The sequence below is a fragment of the Maylandia zebra genome, linkage group LG20, assembly GCF_041146795.1.
Source record: "Maylandia zebra isolate NMK-2024a linkage group LG20, Mzebra_GT3a, whole genome shotgun sequence".
Lineage (NCBI taxonomy): Eukaryota > Metazoa > Chordata > Actinopteri > Cichliformes > Cichlidae > Maylandia > Maylandia zebra.
Window position 1 is genome coordinate 4,460,904 of NC_135186.1, and position 17,941 is coordinate 4,478,844.

Consider the following 17,941-nt stretch of genomic DNA (forward strand, 5'->3'; position numbering starts at 1 on the left):
AAAAAAATTATCTGTATCGGTTATTAAAGAAATGAGCGTAGACAGTGAGGTTTAGAACATAATTCAGTCTGTGAATAGTGATGTCTGGCTAGCAAAAGTAGACCCCCCCCCCCAACTTTTTAACAACGATGGTCTCCCTTTTTTATGTTAAGCTATACAAGCTTCTAATCGCACTTGTATTTCCAACAGATTCATCTCCTAACATCGCAGGTAATTGGATATTCACTTTATTTAGAAGATGACATAAATTGTCAGAAATGCCTGCTGCTGTTTTTCCCATCACTGCAGCTATAATTCAGATGTCTTTTCTTGTCAAAATAAAGGTCCAAAACTAAAAGAATGTGACTTTAAAATTATGTAAAAGAAAAATATAAAGAAAGAAAAGCGGCACACTTTAAAGTTTGGGGAAAATGTTTTATTTTTATGTGCTTACGTTCCAGTTCCAGTTTATCATTTTCTGCCAAATGATGAAAAATTACACGATCAATTTGGGCAGCCTAGCATATATGAAGAAGAAAGAATAGAAAATACATAGGCTTCTGATCACTTACACGCTCTTTAAGCAGCGTCTTTGTGTGTACGTGAATCAGCAAGCATGAATTTAAGTATGTACTCTACATGTGTGACTTACAGCGTTACAATAAGGAAAGGGCATCGGCTGGGAAAGGTGAACCACTGCGGGACGCGAGGCTGTGGATGGGACAGGATGTGTGGTGCAGTATAAGCATCCCCTCTGCTCAGGTCGCTGCTCATTTGTCAAGTTGCCTGCAGACTTGAATGGTGCATTGCTGCTAAAACAGAGAGGCAATCAGCAGTGGAACGGCACACCTCCGGGGAGGGGTCCCAGGTGGATGATAGCCTTCCTGGGTGATCTGCAGATTAAATGGTGTTTTTCTCAACAAAATAAGCTCAGCCAGAGGGTTACTGCAGTAACTGCAGACAGATCTGCATTATTCTAAGGTAACCATTTCATCCTAGGGGATATTTGAATAACTGATTAGTGTATTCATCAGAAATTAATCTCAGAAATATTTGCTGTGCATGTTTGGTGCTAGACGCAAAACTCACCGTGCGCATCCCAACTGGAGATAAAGCCTGCAAGTGACCGGTGTCTGATGAGGTGTAGGCCGGCATTAGCTCACACTGCTCATTAGAAAGTATCCAGGACACGCACCAGCCCTTCTCATCAGTCACACAGCGGTTCGGCAGATGGCAGGAGCAGACTCTCGCGTGGTTAAGGCTCTCCTGGCTGCCTCCATAAGGCAAGCATGCATCCACGAGCTCAGCATGGTATCCATCCAATTTGGAAATCTGCAGCGGCAACTCTTTCCTGACAGGCAGACATCTACATGGCAAGAAATTATAAACACGAATCAGTGAAATGAAACCATATTTTCTAATCTGGCTCATCAGGTGCATAAAATAATGGATGGCATGAATAAAGCCTACAGTGGATGAAGGTGTTATAACATCCTTATGCTGTCAGGTTGTTAGCAGTGTGCAATAGTTGTAGATAAAAATATACAATTAAATATCAAAGCTGTGTTCACTGTAACGCAAGATATTGACTCATTAAGCGAAGACAATAATGACGAGTTTTCAGGCAAAGCTTAAAGACAATATTAATGTGATGCTCCGTATTTAAATCATTGTTGGGGATATTTTAAATTTCCTTTACTGTTGAGGGGGAAAAAAGCAACAATTTAATCCAACTACTGCATGTGTGTTAAGAGGGTCCAGCGTTCCTCTGAGCCATAGGCGTTCATTGTCATAAAACACGAGCCACACTTTTATTGTCTCTACAACGGTCACAAAAAAACCAAAGAAATGAATTCAGGCGCACATGCAGTGTTAGGCTGCCAGAAATACCAAATGTTAATTAATCTGTGGATGAAAATAGTTTCCAAATATCCGGTGCTTACTCCTGTTTGAGTAAAAAACTACAGTCCCATCTGTTTCAGAAAATTGCTGATCCAATTTTATTATTAAAAAAAAAAAAAAACTATATGTCCATGATTCATTTTGAAGATTTTCATCAGGGATTGCAGCTGAGCACTACAAGCAGGCTCAGAAATGGGAAGAACTGGGAAAGCAGACAAGCAAGCAATGAATTTTTGGTTGTTTTTCAATTCGTTTATTTAATTTGTGTACACTTTAAAGAACACTAACTGTTGCAGACTTGAAATGAGTGTGGAGTTTTTATCAATAGTACACATGAAGTGGGAGTAATGCGCTGTAATTAAAATTGTGTATAATGTCGATTTAATTCGGTGTAGCTATAAAATTTAACAAAAAAAAAAAAAAAAAGCAGACTAAAAGCAGTATAAATGAAAGCCATCAGTAAAAATAATGTTAACCTTTCTTCCTCCTAGACTACCTCTGATTTTGAGTCGGGCTTTTTCTGTTTAACACTCACTCGTTTAGCCGTGGATTTCTTTTGGTGAAGACAGTGAAAATGTGACGAATCACCCCGGAGCCTCTGCCCCTGCTTCTGCTGCTAAAATGGGTCGCAGGCAGATAAACACATCAACAGGCCACTCTGGAGGAACCTATATATTATATATCTTTGTCCCTTTGTGTTACCTGTTTGTGGCAGTAACAAATGGCAATAGTGAATGTAGGCCAAGAGACAGCACAGATCTCTATATGACACACTTGTTATGGAGGATATGGAGCGCTCCTCCAAAAACCGGGAAGGCAGAATATAGTCCAGCACAAAACAAGTGAAAAAAAGACCACACCAACAGGCTGCATGCAAGATGAACAGGACACGCACACATAATTATGGACACCCATTGGTTTTGTTCAAAAACATGAAGACAACAGTGTCTCAAAGAGGACAATCATAACGTCACCAACACAGGATGTTAGGATGATTTCATGGTGATGTTTTTGTGTCAGCTTCTTTAATTTCTTCCCATAAAGAAATATAGAAATTTAGTTGTGAAATGTTATATTTACAGGTATGAATTTTAGGCATTTACATGACATTGCTTTTTTTTGTTTTATTTTTTTTCTCAAAGACAGTCAAATGGTAACCCCCCCCCAAAAAAAAATCCATGTATTTTATTTTTGTTTGTCTTAAAAATATGGCAATCAAACAGAAACTTGAAAAGTTCAGACAATTGAAGTTAGTAAAAATAATAATAATAATAATAATGAGAGTCTGATTAACATCTGGGGACGGGGCATGTTTAATACTACTTAAGAGGCATTGGCTCTTCTTTAAACAGCACATTGTGTTACGCTGGTGTGCAGACTCAGGTCTGGTATTTTCATGCTGAAATAAGCAAGACCTGCTCTTATTTCATCACATGATTCAACACCTTGTGTGTCCCCAAACCTGTGCCCCCAGTAGAGCTTTCACTGCCATTCGTTCAGTGGATAGAGAGAGAAAAGCTTCTTTGGATTTTTTTTTAAATTATGTGTAACAAAGATGATGAAATCCCCAAGTTATTAGCAATTTCACACTGAGAAGCATGATTTGCCCACACACTCTTCGAAGGAGTGCTGGATGTTAACCCTTTAAAGCCTGAACCATGAAACGAATGCCATATCTTTTTTTTTAATGGAGTATTTATTGGACCTTCTAACAAAGGTTTAAAAAATAGATCTGAATTAGTATACATGAGTTTTAATTTGTACCACATTTGCTACAACTGGTATTTGCTTAAAATGTATTGTGCAATTTATTTAGGTTTGAGAGGTCTGATGGTGTAGAAGTCTCAAAAACTCACGTATCAAATAAGATTTGTTTGGAAGTTAAGGACGTGTTCTGTGTCATCCTGCTACCCCATCCACACTCTAGCAGTTAAACCCTATTTTTTTTTAATCACTAACCACAAATTTCACACTCCTTGTTTTTTACTGTACCAAGAGGATGGGCGTGTTTCCTTACAGCGAAGAGTAAACAGACACCTTATTGTCACATTATGAAGCCTTTGACGCTTCCAAACTACCTCGCATCTCTTGTCTTTTTCAAGCTAAATAAACTAAACTCAGCTCATAATCCAATAAATACTTAACTTGTTTACACTAACCTTGATACAGTTACTATATTTCACACAATCTCCAAACTGGCTTCGAAATAGGGACCAATTTTGAGATCTTAAAACTATATTACTAATGGTTTTCTTCATTCTTTGTTCTTCTGTTCTCTTGTTTGTGCCTGCTGATTGTATTCTTGTGAATTCACCTTCATTCTCAATGAGAATATTAAAGTGCCCGATTACATACAGGTTAAATAGATCAGCCTCACAAGATGCTCATTTCTTAATCTTATAAACGTAATTAGTTGTTAAATAGTGCAACATCATGTGTGTTTTATCTTAGTTTCAGTATCTGATGTGCTCTTTGAGGTATTTTCAGTTAAACAGATCACTGCAATCTGTTTTTATTTACATTCTGCGTGGCATGCCAGATCTTACGGAAACTGGGTTGTTCACGGGCATGCTTGAAATTATTATAGCTGTATGAGAGCTTAATCGAGACTTTCCAGCTGCAGTCTCTCCCTCTTAAGGCTGATGTGGGCATTATGCTTTGCTCCAGCGCCAGTGTAGAGAGCAGACTGGCTGGTGCTGACACTGACAGCTGACAGAGCTGCCGCTCATTCACAACAGAGCAGCCAGCTGTCACAAGTTCAGCCTCTCGCTATTATATCAATCCATCACAGCCCTGTACTACCATCTCTCTCATACTGAGGGAGAAACTGATGACACCCTGCACTTCATATGTTTCACATATCAAGCTCGGCCTTCAAATCGGGATCTTTAATATCAGGGGGTTAGTAATACTGTAAGAGATTCTTTCAAAATCCGTATCAGGAAATAAAAGATATCTTGGACCGCTCCACTCGCCGGGAATTCACACTTCACAGTGTGTTTGTCCCTCTGCGTGCTTACAGTCCTTCCAGTATAACCACATTTGATCTGTTGTGTCATTAACAGTGTCTTTTTCACTCGACTTGGCCTTGGGAGGAATCTCATCAGCTTTACAAAATGAGGTCAGCAAAGAAGCACTGGTGCAGTCAAACACACCACCTTATTCTACGAAGTCAGGAACGCTGCATTCAGTCCATCTCCGTAAGACTGACTGACTGAAGTGAGCAGAGATTTTTGCCAGCTCGCCTCAACCTCCTTCCTGAGTCCAGTTTTCATCAGCAATGTCACATTTCCTACGCCACCTTAAAACCCTCTAACATAGCATTCAACTCCAACTACGCTCCAGATTTCTGTATTTTTTATTTATTTTTTTGCTGCATCTTGTCAGATGCTCAGAATTTTGCTGTGCTGTAAAAACCAAACGAAACAAGGTGTTCACAGAAAAGATGGTAAATCTACACCTTCAAAAGAAGTCTGTCCTCAGTCAAGGCAATTCTGCTTTTTGACTAAGGACTACTGAGAATTACTCTGAACTGATGTGTAAACCAAGCAGGCTGCTGAGCTTGTGAATCAATGTGTCTATTATCTTTTCCGGACAGATCAATGAAGCTGAGGAATGAGCTATGAATGGCAAAAAGAAAGAAAAAAAAAAAAGCCGCACGTAAACTCACCAGGCAAGCGTTACAGCCTTCTCCATTATTTGCGGGAGTCAAGATACTTGACAGATAACCTTTATTCTCACGGTTTAGCGTTAACCTCAGTTTAGTCAAAGAATTACTAAAAGACGACCGGCTGCTGTGGCACAAAGAACCAAAAAGGCAATTAGTTGCTAAAATTGATTAAGTCTTCTGCAAGAGTGTATTCACACGTCCACTGAACTAAGCATACCGAATAGATGAAACAACTTTGAATTTATACGCTCACATAATCTGTGAGGCTTTACAAATATTTACCCACTGTGTCCTTGGCTGGGACAGTGTCAGAGAATATTAAGTCAAGTGGAGAAGCAAAGGCGATGAAGTGACAGTAGCCAGGTAAAGCATACAGAGGTAATCTAATAGGACATGTAAAAGGGCCCCTCCTCATGGCTTATTCATTATAAGGGATGCCATTACTGAAAATGGCGTGGGGTATGTGAGAGATATGCCAGCAGGGGCATTTTCCCCGGTGTCAGTGAGTACAGACGAGAGGATGGATGCTGCGAGGATCAGCAGACTGATGCAACTGCAGCACTGAATGCAGATGGTACATGCAGAGAGTGCTTGCCCATAGCTGATGGATAACAGTGCTCGTCTGATGCAGATATGGACACTGACTGATATCAGCAGCTGATTCCCAATATTGCATTACATGAATTTTGCTGATTCAGCAATCTGTGCAAATAACTGTGTCTTAATAAAAGCAGAGGATACAGGCAAATTAACGAGAATCCTTTCATATAATACACACACACACTCTCTAATATGCTTAAAACTGCTACACATAACCTTTGAGTGCACAGAGTCAAGGTTAACGTGAGATGTATGCAGTTCTCCTCATTCTCCTCCACAAAATGTGGGATCACGGGGTGCAACTTGGGGCCCAAGTCATATTGGAGGAGAGAGGAAAAAAAAACAAAAACTTGCTGCTGCAGTTGGAAGCAGACAGCGCTGCACTGCTGCAGAGAACAGCCAAGACGCTGATGCCTCGAAACGCTTTCAAACAGAAGCACCATTATCTGTACACTGCCCGTGCAGCGCGCTGCAAATGTCATCGCTGAAAGCCGGGAAGTGTAACACCAGGCGCATTTCCATAAGGAGTGCAAAAAGAGAAGTTCAACCTCAATGTCTGACTGAATGATGGATGATCTCACTCTCACAGAGTTGTGCAACGCACAAGAGACAAATTCGGTTGGTCAAGATATTTCTATATTTTAGCGCACTGCAGAATAGCACCAGTGGAGCAGTGCATCTTGGGTAATGAAAGGTAGGTATTAGGGATTGCAGATTAAGGACATTTTACCGAAGGAAATGTTGTACCTAGAAGAACTGTACAACTTTGAGAGAGAGAGGGGGAGCTCTGAAATGAATGCATTAATTTACTGCCTGTGTGATTATTACTCATTCATCATAATGCCTGGAGACACCGTTTCCCATACGCATTTGGTGTGCTTTGTGTTTATGTACTGGCTTGAAAAATTGCTCTTAGTTACTGGTTAGATTATAATAAATCACGCAACTTTTCCCCCAATAAAACCAGATGACAAATTTGATTTAAAAGCACTGATTTTCCTAATTCACTCAAACGGCTTCACATTTAGTGATCTCAGATTAATTAAACATTCTTTAAACGTCATCATTTTTCAAACCATACCTGAGGACATCCTCCCAGATTTTTATTTTTATTTTTGTGTGTGTGTGTGTTTATGAGGAAATTGGATTTCAGTGATTTTGGATACTGTGACAAGGGGGAGATGGCCTCTGCGTGGAGCAGGGACAGTTCCTCATTGAGGTTTTGAGCACCCTCATATCTCAAAGCAGCTTTTGCTGTGGTGTGAAAACGAATAAAAGAGGATGGCGAGTTATGTGTGCGGCGGAGGGGGTGGTGGGGAGGCGTGTAGGTGGGGGTGGGGGGGGTCTCTCCTGTGAGGAGTCCTTTACACTGATGATTCCCGGGGGTGTCGACGAGGAGGAAGGTTTGCTGAGGGGGTACATGGAGGAGAGGAGGGCAGACTGAGGATAAGCGCACACACACACACACACACAAACACACACACTGACCCTGGAGGTTGCGTTCCCCTTTAAAAGTCCCATCCCACTCAGATACGCAGAGCTCATGCAGGATCTGCTGCGGCAGTGGGGGAACACTGCTGAGCTGTGCAGTTTATGCTGCCAGCAAGCGTGCAAAGAAGAGGAGGGGGAGCAAGCGTGTACAGGAGGAGGAAGAGGAGGAGGAGAAAGGAAGAGAGAGAGAGAGGGAGAGCGAGAGAGCAAACAATGTCATTCTGTTCAGGAGGCAATGCTGCAGTCAAGTTTGCCGCGCCATGAAAGCACATCACCAGCAACCAGGAGGCTCAGAGTGAGTGCAGAGAAGTTTTCCTCCTCTCCTTCCTGTGTGAGAGATGCGGTCAGAGGCTGGTCCGTAGGTATACCTTCCTTTCCTCTCTAGTCTTATTTAACTTGTTTGCCTTCTTCTATGATGGGCTCTTCTTTCTCTAGGTTTGTATACTTTTTTTAATTATTATTATTATTAAACGAGCCTTGCAGGAGTTGATATGTGTATGTCGGTGTGCATGCCTGCAGTGTTAGAGCTCCTGGCAGCTTCTGTCTCATCAGTTTCAGCCTCCTCTGCACCAGCATTAAACCAGGCAGCAGTCTGCCAGAAAACCAGTCAGTTAGCAGTCAGGCTCCACTGCTCCCTCATCCATGTTTAACACATGGTACAGGCTGGAAATAGCAGCCAGCGTGTCAGATAGCGGCTGGTCCAGAGGACTCGCTATTTGACACAAGGACAAAAAAAACTCACCAGGATGCAGAGTTCTCCACACCAGTGGAGAGTTTCATCTTTGCTGACCTAGCTTTTAAGAAGACGACAGGCAGCCTGAGCTCTACTTTTCTCGGCTAGCTGTGCATTTATGTTAACCAACGTGTTTTCATTGCAAGTATGATGCTGGGAACTGGTGAGAAGGATTTTTCAGGGATCTTGGACTGTGTGAGTGTCTGAGTGCTAAATGGGGAAATGAGAATGAGGCTACAGTGGCCTGTTTGGGACAGGGGAGCTGTGGTGCAGTCATGAAGTTGTGCTGTAGTTACTGGGACTTTTCTGCCATCCTATAAGGGGATTTCACATCAGAGTGCTACTCTGTAGAGACTTTGGCACTAAACTGTGGAAGATGAATGCTTTCTGTTTCATTTAGATATTAAGTTTTAGTCTTTTAAAAGACGTCCTAGAGCAGGACCAGTCTTTTCTATCGTTGCAGCAGCAATATTTCAGCAACTTTGCTCTAAAAGAAGACGTTGCTACTTTTGTTTCATTGCAGCATCTCTGTTTCAGAAACAATGTATAAATTGTTTATGGGGGTTAAAGCTTCTTATAAAAGTCAAAGTATTACAAATGCTTGGAAACCAGTATGGAAGGTGTGAATGGTGAATTCACTTGGCTACACGGTCAGCTCGGAGTTCACCTCGGGTAACTGTGCTAAGACCTTGAAAAAGCCGGCCCTGCATTGTCAGTTTGGTGAGGCTGGAGTCCAAGGCGTTTCTCTGGACTTTCTGTTTCTCCCCACTGCAGACAGACGGGCACAATGATGATCACAAACTGTACTAAAGGGTCTGTGCTACATCCGGAGCTTGACATCATCTCGGAACATCTGCAGTTCTCCTGCTCACACTTTCTCTGAGGGTGGGTGCTACACTGCCAGCGAAGGGAACTGCCGCACTCACCTGATGTTCCTTGCACCTCGCTTCTGCCCTCCCCCCACCTCCCACCTTCTCTCCTTCTCCTCCTCCTCTTTCCTCATCTCCAATTTCTCTACTGTAGTCTCTCTCAGAGGTACAGTTGCCCAGCAGAGCGCCTCACCGGCATGCTTTGCACCTCTGTGATTCTGCCCCCTCCTCCTCCTCCTCTCTCTCTCAGCCACGCACCCCCCACCCCTCCGTCCCTGCTGAAAAAGTATGCAGCACATGCTCTCACCATCCTCCTTGAGCAATTTGCTTGAGTGAATATAGAAAGGAGAGAGAGAGAAGCAGGAGACAGAGAGCCAGCAGCAGAACAGCAATCCTGCAGTGTCCTGCAGCAGCTGAGTTCCTGCAGTGCTGGCCTGTAATGGCACACATGCAAGAGTGCGCACACACACACACGCACACACACGCGCACACACACACACAGAGGAGGAAATACACCAAAGAGCATCATTCCCTCTCAGAAAATCTCAGACAGTCCTGATGTCACATGACCCTGCATGGCAGAGCAGGCCGTCCTGCAATGTGCTGGACTGTGCTGAGCTTAGAGACAGAGGCAGAGAGAGCGAGAGGGAAAGACCCCCCCACCCCCAACCTCCCCTACCCCCACACACTGCCCATGGAGCACCACAGGGAGGCACTGGTGAGATTAGCCGATTGCCCCCCCTCCCTCCCCTCTGATGGTGCATTGTCCCGTTCCAGCACTCCAGTTCCGATGATGTAATCAATGCAGCAAGCTTTGAACTTGCCGGGCTAGGGGTTCCTTCTCCCACCCCCCCATCCCAAACTGACACAGATGCAAATCTCAGGCTTCAGCTGCAGTCTGTTGCAGGTAGGAGGATGAATAACTACAGTTCTGTACTGAAGTGCAGGGATACGTTCCAGTAAGCGGGGCTACGTCGGCGGATACCCATATTTCACTCATGAGTAAATTGCATAAATTATCAGCCAAGTCAGTTGGTGAAACTACTGCCGGCACTTTGTGAAAATACTTCTGTGCGGTGCCGCAACACCACTTCCAATAAATTAAGGCAGCTAACGGCAGGAAAATGAACCTCGTCTGCTCTTTTACAAAGCTGCCTCTCTAGTTGCTGTTAAGGGGTGGGCAAAGACGAGGCTCCGAGCCGAGCCAAAAGTGCTTTGAGCTCTTTCAGGGCGTAACATCACGGTGACTTTGCTCTTTCATTGATAAGGTCATCAGTCTGTTGACAGGCTGCAGTGAAGAGCAGCAGCACTGATGTACAGTGCAGCTTCAGAGATGCTCAGGCAGCCAAACTCAGACCATATAGTAGCAGGTGAGTTTTGCTGAGCTGGCTCCTACCGCTGTTCCCAGAATCTGCCTAGTGATCAACTTCCACTACAGCAGTGATGAACCGGCATCAGGCCTGCTCTAGTAACAGAAAAAAAAAAAACCCAGCTAACAGCAAAGCAGGTTTGAATAATTAGCACTCATGGATGCTGATGATTCTGCACATTTAATGCAGTTTAATGTGTCAGCAGATAAATGGACACGTAAAGCACACTTGTATACTGCACCTTTTCTTTTCTCGCTGCATTAATAAACAGTTTAGAAATTTTGATTTCACTAAAAAATGTCACTTTTCCAGGAAGCAATTAATTTTCACAGCGTTTCATATCTTTGCTGATGCGTTCTCTGTGATTTTTTGCAGTTTCATAATTCATGCCGACGGACTTCATCTGTAATTGATGTGACCCGCTGAGTTACTGGAAAAAACAAAACAAAAAACCCAACGAAGATTTAATGAATCAGCACCTTTTATTAGTATGCTATAAACTATTTGTTCTTCTGTGCTAAAGATTAAGTAGGACTAACTGCTAATAAGAGCATGGGTGAACAACAGCTCTGTAAAAGACATTTCATCTACTTGAATCTAAATTCAGCTTCAGCTGACAAAGACTGGGAGGTTGGGACAGAGACATTTTGAGCTGCTTCCACCGGCAGGACACAGAAAGTGAAAAGACAAAGCAGTCACCGCCTGCAGCCAGACGTGGGCCAGGAAGTCAGAGCAGTTTTTTAAAAAAGCGCTCCTCTGTCTAACACATTTTCAGCAGTCGTCACCCATTAGAGCATCTCCTCATCTCTGCTTCTGACTTAAATGACTTAAGCATGTCACACAGAATAAGTCATAATGCACCTTCGAAGACTAACTCATGTGTTAAAGTGCTCAGACTGAAAGCTATGCTAACTGACCGAAGCAGGCTGAGTCATGCTGGGTCTTTTCTGGGTTTCCCCCCTCTCTGATCCTCTGCTCCTCCCCCTGTGCAGGCTCATACATCCAGCCCGGCTGTTGGTGGCGTGTTGGAACATGCCTTGACTTGTTGTACTGCCTGACTGAACAGACAGAGAGAGAGAGAGGCAGCCACAGGAGGAGAGGCAAGAGGCTGGTGGTCAAAAGTTTTTCCAGAGTGAAGTGACCCACACATCGGGAGAGCCCGTGAACAGACTCCTGTTGATGCCAACACGTTGAGTGCACCCGCTGGAGATCACGCTGGATGGTGGACCTCTGCTGCTGCCTGGCTAACTGGTGAGTGTCCAAACTGTGTGTAAACAGATGCCTCTGACATACACAACAATGCTACAGCTGAACACTTCTGAGGACCTGTGCACTTCTGCTGAAACTGAGTGAAATTTTCAGAAACACCAACTAGTTCAGGGGAATTAAAATGATGCCAGGCTGAGGCCTTCAGATCAGCCTGTAAATCTAAACTAGAAAACGATAATTTAAGCCACTGCAAGTAGTAGAAGCGTCCAAGCTTGAGTTTTGATGCTGGCTTAATCCCATGGTGACTACACAAAAGGTTAGCGAAAGCTATGATACACCCAAACACAGTACCCAGTTGCACAGTGGCAGGATGAGTGACCCTTTCATCATCTCGTCTTGATCCTCACGGAGAAGGGCAGCTGTTTTTGTTATTGTTTTCTCTGGTATTCATAATGAAAGCCAGTTTTCCAACAGGAGACCCAGCAGGCCGCATCTTTCCCCTCCTGAAAAGCCCCAAGAGAGCCGAGAGCGAAAGGCTTTATAACAGGTCCTCGTTTCTCAGAAGTGATTTGTATCTAGCGGGATCTGATTCGAGTTTGCGACTAGACGGTGTGACAGACGATTCGAGCGGCCCTGGTTCTCAGAAGACAAGTGTCATCAGCATGTCAGTCAGGAAGCGAAATGAGATTAGGAACAGTGTACACAGAGAAGCAGATAAACGAAGGCCAGTCTGTCCACGCTGGCACACATTATCACACAGCACTGATAAACCCTACTGTAAAAACTCATGCAGGCCGGTAAAAACTCAAATACATTAATCACCCGAGAACTCAGGTGATAATCATTTAGTGTCCAACACGCTATGATCTGTGTATTTTAGTTGTGTGTGGTCAAGCAGGAAGATAGTTACTGGGGAAACTCTTTTTTTCCCCTCTCTCTGGCAACCAGGGGTAGTGCAAGCTGAGTGTGAGACTCCGTTCTATTTAATTATTAACACACTGCAGTTTGGCGTGTAGATTCATTTAGCTCAAACCCAAATATGCTTTAAAATTGTTCTAAAAATAAAAGTTTAAAAAAAAAAAGACTACGAGAGGCTAAGCTCGCATGTCATGTATGCCGATGTGAGCGTGTTGTGCATGTGTTAAACTGCTCAGCAGCACGGCCCTTCAGTACATACTGATGTCACTGTTTGCCATCAGATGATTAGGTTTGTGGAAGCGTTGATCAACCAAGAAATGTGCAGCAGTGACATGAGGAGAAACGGGGAAGTGAGGTAAAGTGGGTGAATGTGATTTTTTTTCTCTCTCGTTTGGATTACACATCGTGAGGCCTGACAGCAGAGGGATCCACCATGATGAGGAAGTATAGGCCAGCCTGGGGTTTGTACACGTGTGTGTGTGTGTGTGTGTGTTTTGGTGAAGTGTTGCTGGGGAAAATTGTTGCCTGGAGGCTGAATATGTCAGAAACTGTAGACCTACAGAGTCCCACGGTTATTTAAACAAAAGCTATTCTGAGGCAAACACTATGTGCACCATGTGCAATGTTACGTTTGACACTCCAGATTACACACGTCTAACACTAACACAAATCTTTTTGTGTTTTTGTGTGTGTGTGTTTTTACGAGTCAATTTTAATCTGATATTTAAAGCTTTTAGTTACACCACAAAGGACCAAATGATGCTCTCTTACAAGCCATCGATGACACGTTAACATCTTAAACCAGGCTTGTTCATTTACATTAGCTTTCACGGTTTTCCTTTTCAAATTAAAAATAAATAAATAAATAAAAATCATAATTTAGCAACAGGAAAATACATATTGGATCAAAAAGGACAATAAAAATGTTTAGTTTCACAAGGGTATTTTTAAGGGAATATAAAATAAAACTTTAAATATTTTTTAAAAGACTTTAATTTGTTTATAATAATTAAACATTAATGATTTTGTTTTGATCTTCCAAAAAATACCAAAACACTTTTTCCCCCAAATCTTTACTGTCAAGGTTTTATTTTGTTAGATGACAGTCGATTAATTTAGAAAACAACTCATACTGCGATATGAGTGGTGTGAAATAATAAGTATGAAAAAACCTGATATCACTAACAATGCACACGTGAAAATGAGATGCAATTTTGTTCGTGTTGTGCACTTCCTCCACCTCCCTGTGCACACCGAGTGCAATTAATTTGCCACAACAAAGATAAAACGCACAATAAGCAAAACGCTAAAAAAAGAAAACACTCGATGAAAAGCGTTATTGTTATCTTTTCATTTAGCTTGTGCAGATGTGGTGATAATAACAAAAATTTAGTGTTAGCTGCATCGTCTGGACACATCCCCCTCCAGCTAAATTAAGATGTACTTAACAGGTTAAACCACAAAACAGCATTTATTTATCCGGTTAAATCCCTTACTAAGTCCGCTCGAGCAGTATTCATCCACACCTCTGACTAATATTTGTAAAAAAGGGTTTTTTTCCCCAGGTTTGGACAATACTACGGAAATATTACAATAGGGAAATCTGTGAGGAGAGGTGAGCCGTGCCTGAGGCTTTAAATGCATTTGTGGAAAGGCTTGTTAGTCGAGGCTCACTGCTGTTTGCTGTGAGAGGCGGTGGGGCGGCCGGCCATTCATTTAGCAGGCAGGGTTTTGTTTTCCCTGCCATTCTTCGTTCCTGTATCAGGATTACCTCAAGGTCTGAACAGGAAGGAATTCCTGTCATCATGTGCTCAGCGAAGGCGGCATCTAACTCGCTGCGAACGCACAAAGGGACAAGGATGCAGCTGCTTGGTGAAAGCAGGTCAAGGTGCGACCTCTGCGTTTGTCTGTGGACATCAGTTGTGCATGTGTGTGTGTGTGTGTGAAGACAGACGCTGACAAATACAAATTTTGTGTTTGTTTCAGGCAAGAAGCTTCAGAGCGTCATAAAGTGCTTTCTTAGAATTTCAAAAAGGTCAAAATGCTTAAACCACAAATAAAAACGCTGGAATTTCCAGTTATACAACCAAAAAGTACGTCACAAGATAGACCAGAAGCCGACGCAGAGGGCCACAAATAGCCTTGCTGCAGAATTCAGAAGCAATAACAGCGGATAGTTGATGTAATTCAAACTGTTTGTTTTCCAGACGTTCCTCCCTCTACGGAACGTCTTCTCTTCCTTCGTTTAAGAGCATGTGCCTACCGGTCTCTAGTATCCATGCTGTCCTGCGAGCAAAGCAGTGTCCACAGGGAGACGACAGTATGGAGCGGTCAGCCAGCCCAAAATAGCACTGCAGCGAGCAAACGCAACTGATAGCGTTGTAGCTGTGGTCCCTGAGGTACACAAACACAGACTAGCACTGTATGGAGCTAGGGTAAAAAAAATTACATTAAACAAACAAACAAACAAAAAAAAAAAGACATAAACCCCCCCCCCAAAAAAAAACAGAAGCAAGGCTGGCAGCCACACAAATAGTTGAGAGCTAAATCAAACCGAGCTTTTTTGTTGCAAAATCATGAGTCATGGCAAGCCTATTCTTAGTTCGGGGGTGTTTGTGTTTGCCAAAGTTGTGTGCACTTAAAGTGATGCTGCACAAACCGGCTAGGAGGAGATCAAGAAATCAGTTTGGAAACAAGCTCGGGGGTTCACTTCATGAAGCGGAACGTGGGCTCGTCTGTGCGTTGTAGTTGTGTAAATCTCAGTCAGGGAGCAGAAAGGGCCTCTATACTTATACACTTAATGAACAACTACTAACATTTCCTCCTGCTTTCTTACAGAGCTGCCAGAGCACCACGCCACCCTCGAGGTGAGGGGGGGGGGGCTTTCAGTGTGAGGCCACTGCCTTCCAACAACCACCAACAACACCATCACCACGAAGCTGGGAATGGAAAGCGTCAGCAGTGCCAGGCTCGCAGGTGGACACATGCACCAAAGACCAGTCAGGACCCTGCTGGGGAGAGCAAGCCCGGAGTCGGGTGGTTGGACGCGGCTGCTGTGGGTGTTTCTCTGGCAGTGTCTTAGCTGGTTGTTGTGAGGAGTGAGAATGAAGCAATCAGCAAGTATACTGCCGCAGAAATTCTTCGCAATAAGAAGCCCCGGGATCACAGCTGAGAGGGAGGAAACTGGGAGCTGGCACTGTAAGTTTTCGACCCTCCTAAGAGAATTAACTGAGGAGAGATCGACCGAGCGCACGGCCTCCGCAATATTTAGAAAATGGATCAAAGCGTCAAACTTCCACACTGTCTGTTGCACTATCATGATCTTCTGCTGCCATCTTGTGACTGAAAGCAAACCTCCCGGCATGCTTTTGATCAAACGCTGCTGCGCCAATTTGTGAAACCTTTGCCTTTTTTTTCCTTTTCATTGAGACAAAACGAAAGCCCTTTCATTCAGAAAATACAACTTGGCTTACTATGACTTTTTTCAGTTGCAAATGCATGTTTTTGATCCCTTAATTTAATTTGCTCCATAGATATTTCTGGATGTAACGCACAAACAAAAAGAAAGTGGATATGATTAATTCTTGATTTATGTGCCTGATATTTTATTTGTGACATATTGCTGCTGTAGAAAAGGAGCATTATAAATAAAGTTAGATAAATACTGATTTATATATTTTCCTCTTTCCTTACTTAACACAAGAATTTTGTAATAATGCAAAAGTGTTGCAGAAAGGCCCTTTGGACTACATTTAAAAAAAGAACACTTTTTATTTAGTGCATGATGAGAATATTTCTGTGTGACCAAAGATGACCTAATGTGTGCAGATGAGTCAGGTGCACATTAATTTAGGCTTTCTCACACACACACACACACACACACACACACACACACACACACACACACACACACACACACACACACACACACACACACGATGTTCTTCTGATTTTTTCTCCACTCTATCTCAGAATCTCTCACCGTTATTGTTGATGCTCGATACAAAACAGTGTCTTAAACTGTCTGTCGATGGTGTGATTCAGGCGATAATGCAGATGCCGAGTTGGCTGCAGTCTGCAAGGGAAAAAAGACAAAGAAAAAAAACCCCCAATGTTCTGCTGCACTGCTGCAAACACTAAAACAAGGGGGTTGCAGGTTTTTCTGGGCTGCAGTAATGCAGAAGCAGTAAAAGTCCTGCTCTGACACAAGGTCACCGCTCCGAGGGCTCTAAACCGTTTTACATCACACTTCTTTGGTAAACTGCAAATCACAAGGCCACCAAAGAATCATCAGCACTCGGGACAGGAGGCAAGCCAGATGTTAGTTGTTAGCTTCTCCTTTATTTCTGTGCACAGTGAACTCGTCGCTAATAGAAATGTAATTTCAGGCAAAATTATGCTTTTATTTAAAAATGAACTTATTGCCCCAGAAAGCTGAGATTCCAACTCTTACTGCAGGATGAGTTACCGTGAATTCACTCTTTAAAAAATTAATTGGTCCTTTGTCTACATTTAAATTCACCCATGAAGGCTTTTATATTCATGATCGGGTGTTTTAAATAACTAGTCATTTAACCCATGCTTCAGATTTAATCACTTTCACACATTTGCAGCTTTTTCCCTTTTTTGTATACCTGAGGATTAATACAGGGAGGTTTTGGATACACAATTTTAAATGCTTTTTTTTTTTTTTTTTTTTACCTTGCAAAGAAGAATGAAGTGAAACCATGAAAATATTTGTTAGATGCAATCTATGTCCTGTAGTTTACAAGATCATCAAATAATTCAAATAAAAACATTTCAATGTTTCAATTTTCTGCTGCCCATCATGTTCACAGCTGATGTACTTTTAAATTATGTTTTGTTTCGCTTTTATTTATTCAGTTCCTCTGTGCTCTTTGATGACACTTCTGCTTTGGTGCCACCACCTATTCATGTGTTTTGATTGCCTACTTTGCAATACTGCACTTTCTGAAGCCAAAATTCAGTCACTTTTTTATCAACTTCTACATACATTTATATAAAAATGAATGCGTCTTGTTATTCAATGCACTTGCGCCAGATTATATTTATGTGAAGTGTATCTTTTTTTTTCCATGTACAAAATAGTTATTAAAATAAAATCAGACGTCATTTTCTAACCTGAGCAGCGAATCCTTTTATGCGAAACCATGACAGGAATGGGGAAGCGGTTTCATCA

At 42.6% G+C, this 17,941-nt stretch overlaps 1 protein-coding gene and 1 long non-coding RNA gene across 4 annotated transcripts; one reads left to right on the top strand and one right to left on the bottom strand.

The window, feature by feature from the left end:
• Positions 1-400: 400 nt before the first annotated feature.
• LOC143414279 (uncharacterized) lies at positions 401-15,114 on the bottom strand. Of its 2 annotated transcripts, XR_013094804.1 has the most exons (4): positions 15,005-15,114; positions 1,069-1,345; positions 632-872; positions 401-457 (listed from the first exon to the last, which is right to left on the bottom strand). XR_013094804.1 is itself a non-coding variant. In XM_076878389.1 (3 exons), exons 1-3 carry the CDS (start codon positions 15,019-15,021, stop codon positions 792-794), a joined length of 375 nt encoding a protein of 124 aa, XP_076734504.1. In that variant the 5' UTR covers positions 15,022-15,114; the 3' UTR covers positions 401-791. The 2 variants fall into 2 exon arrangements, 1 of the variants encoding a protein (XP_076734504.1); XM_076878389.1 differs by having other exon boundaries at positions 401-872.
• Positions 7,878-17,858, top strand: LOC143414281 (uncharacterized). Of its 2 annotated transcripts, none has more exons than XR_013094805.1 (3): positions 7,878-8,004; positions 11,607-11,865; positions 15,580-17,858. It is a non-coding gene; the product is annotated as an uncharacterized LOC143414281 (long non-coding RNA). The 2 variants fall into 2 exon arrangements; XR_013094806.1 differs by lacking the exon at positions 7,878-8,004 and adding an exon at positions 9,163-9,260.
• The last annotated feature ends 83 nt before the right edge of the window (positions 17,859-17,941 follow it).

Bases quoted from the DNA above. Each gene is read 5' to 3' on its own strand.
- LOC143414279 (XM_076878389.1), bottom strand. The intron at 873-1,068 runs GTGAGTTTTGCG...TTTAATCTGCAG, and splicing joins CTCCAGTTGGGATGCGCACG to ATCACCCAGGAAGGCTATCA.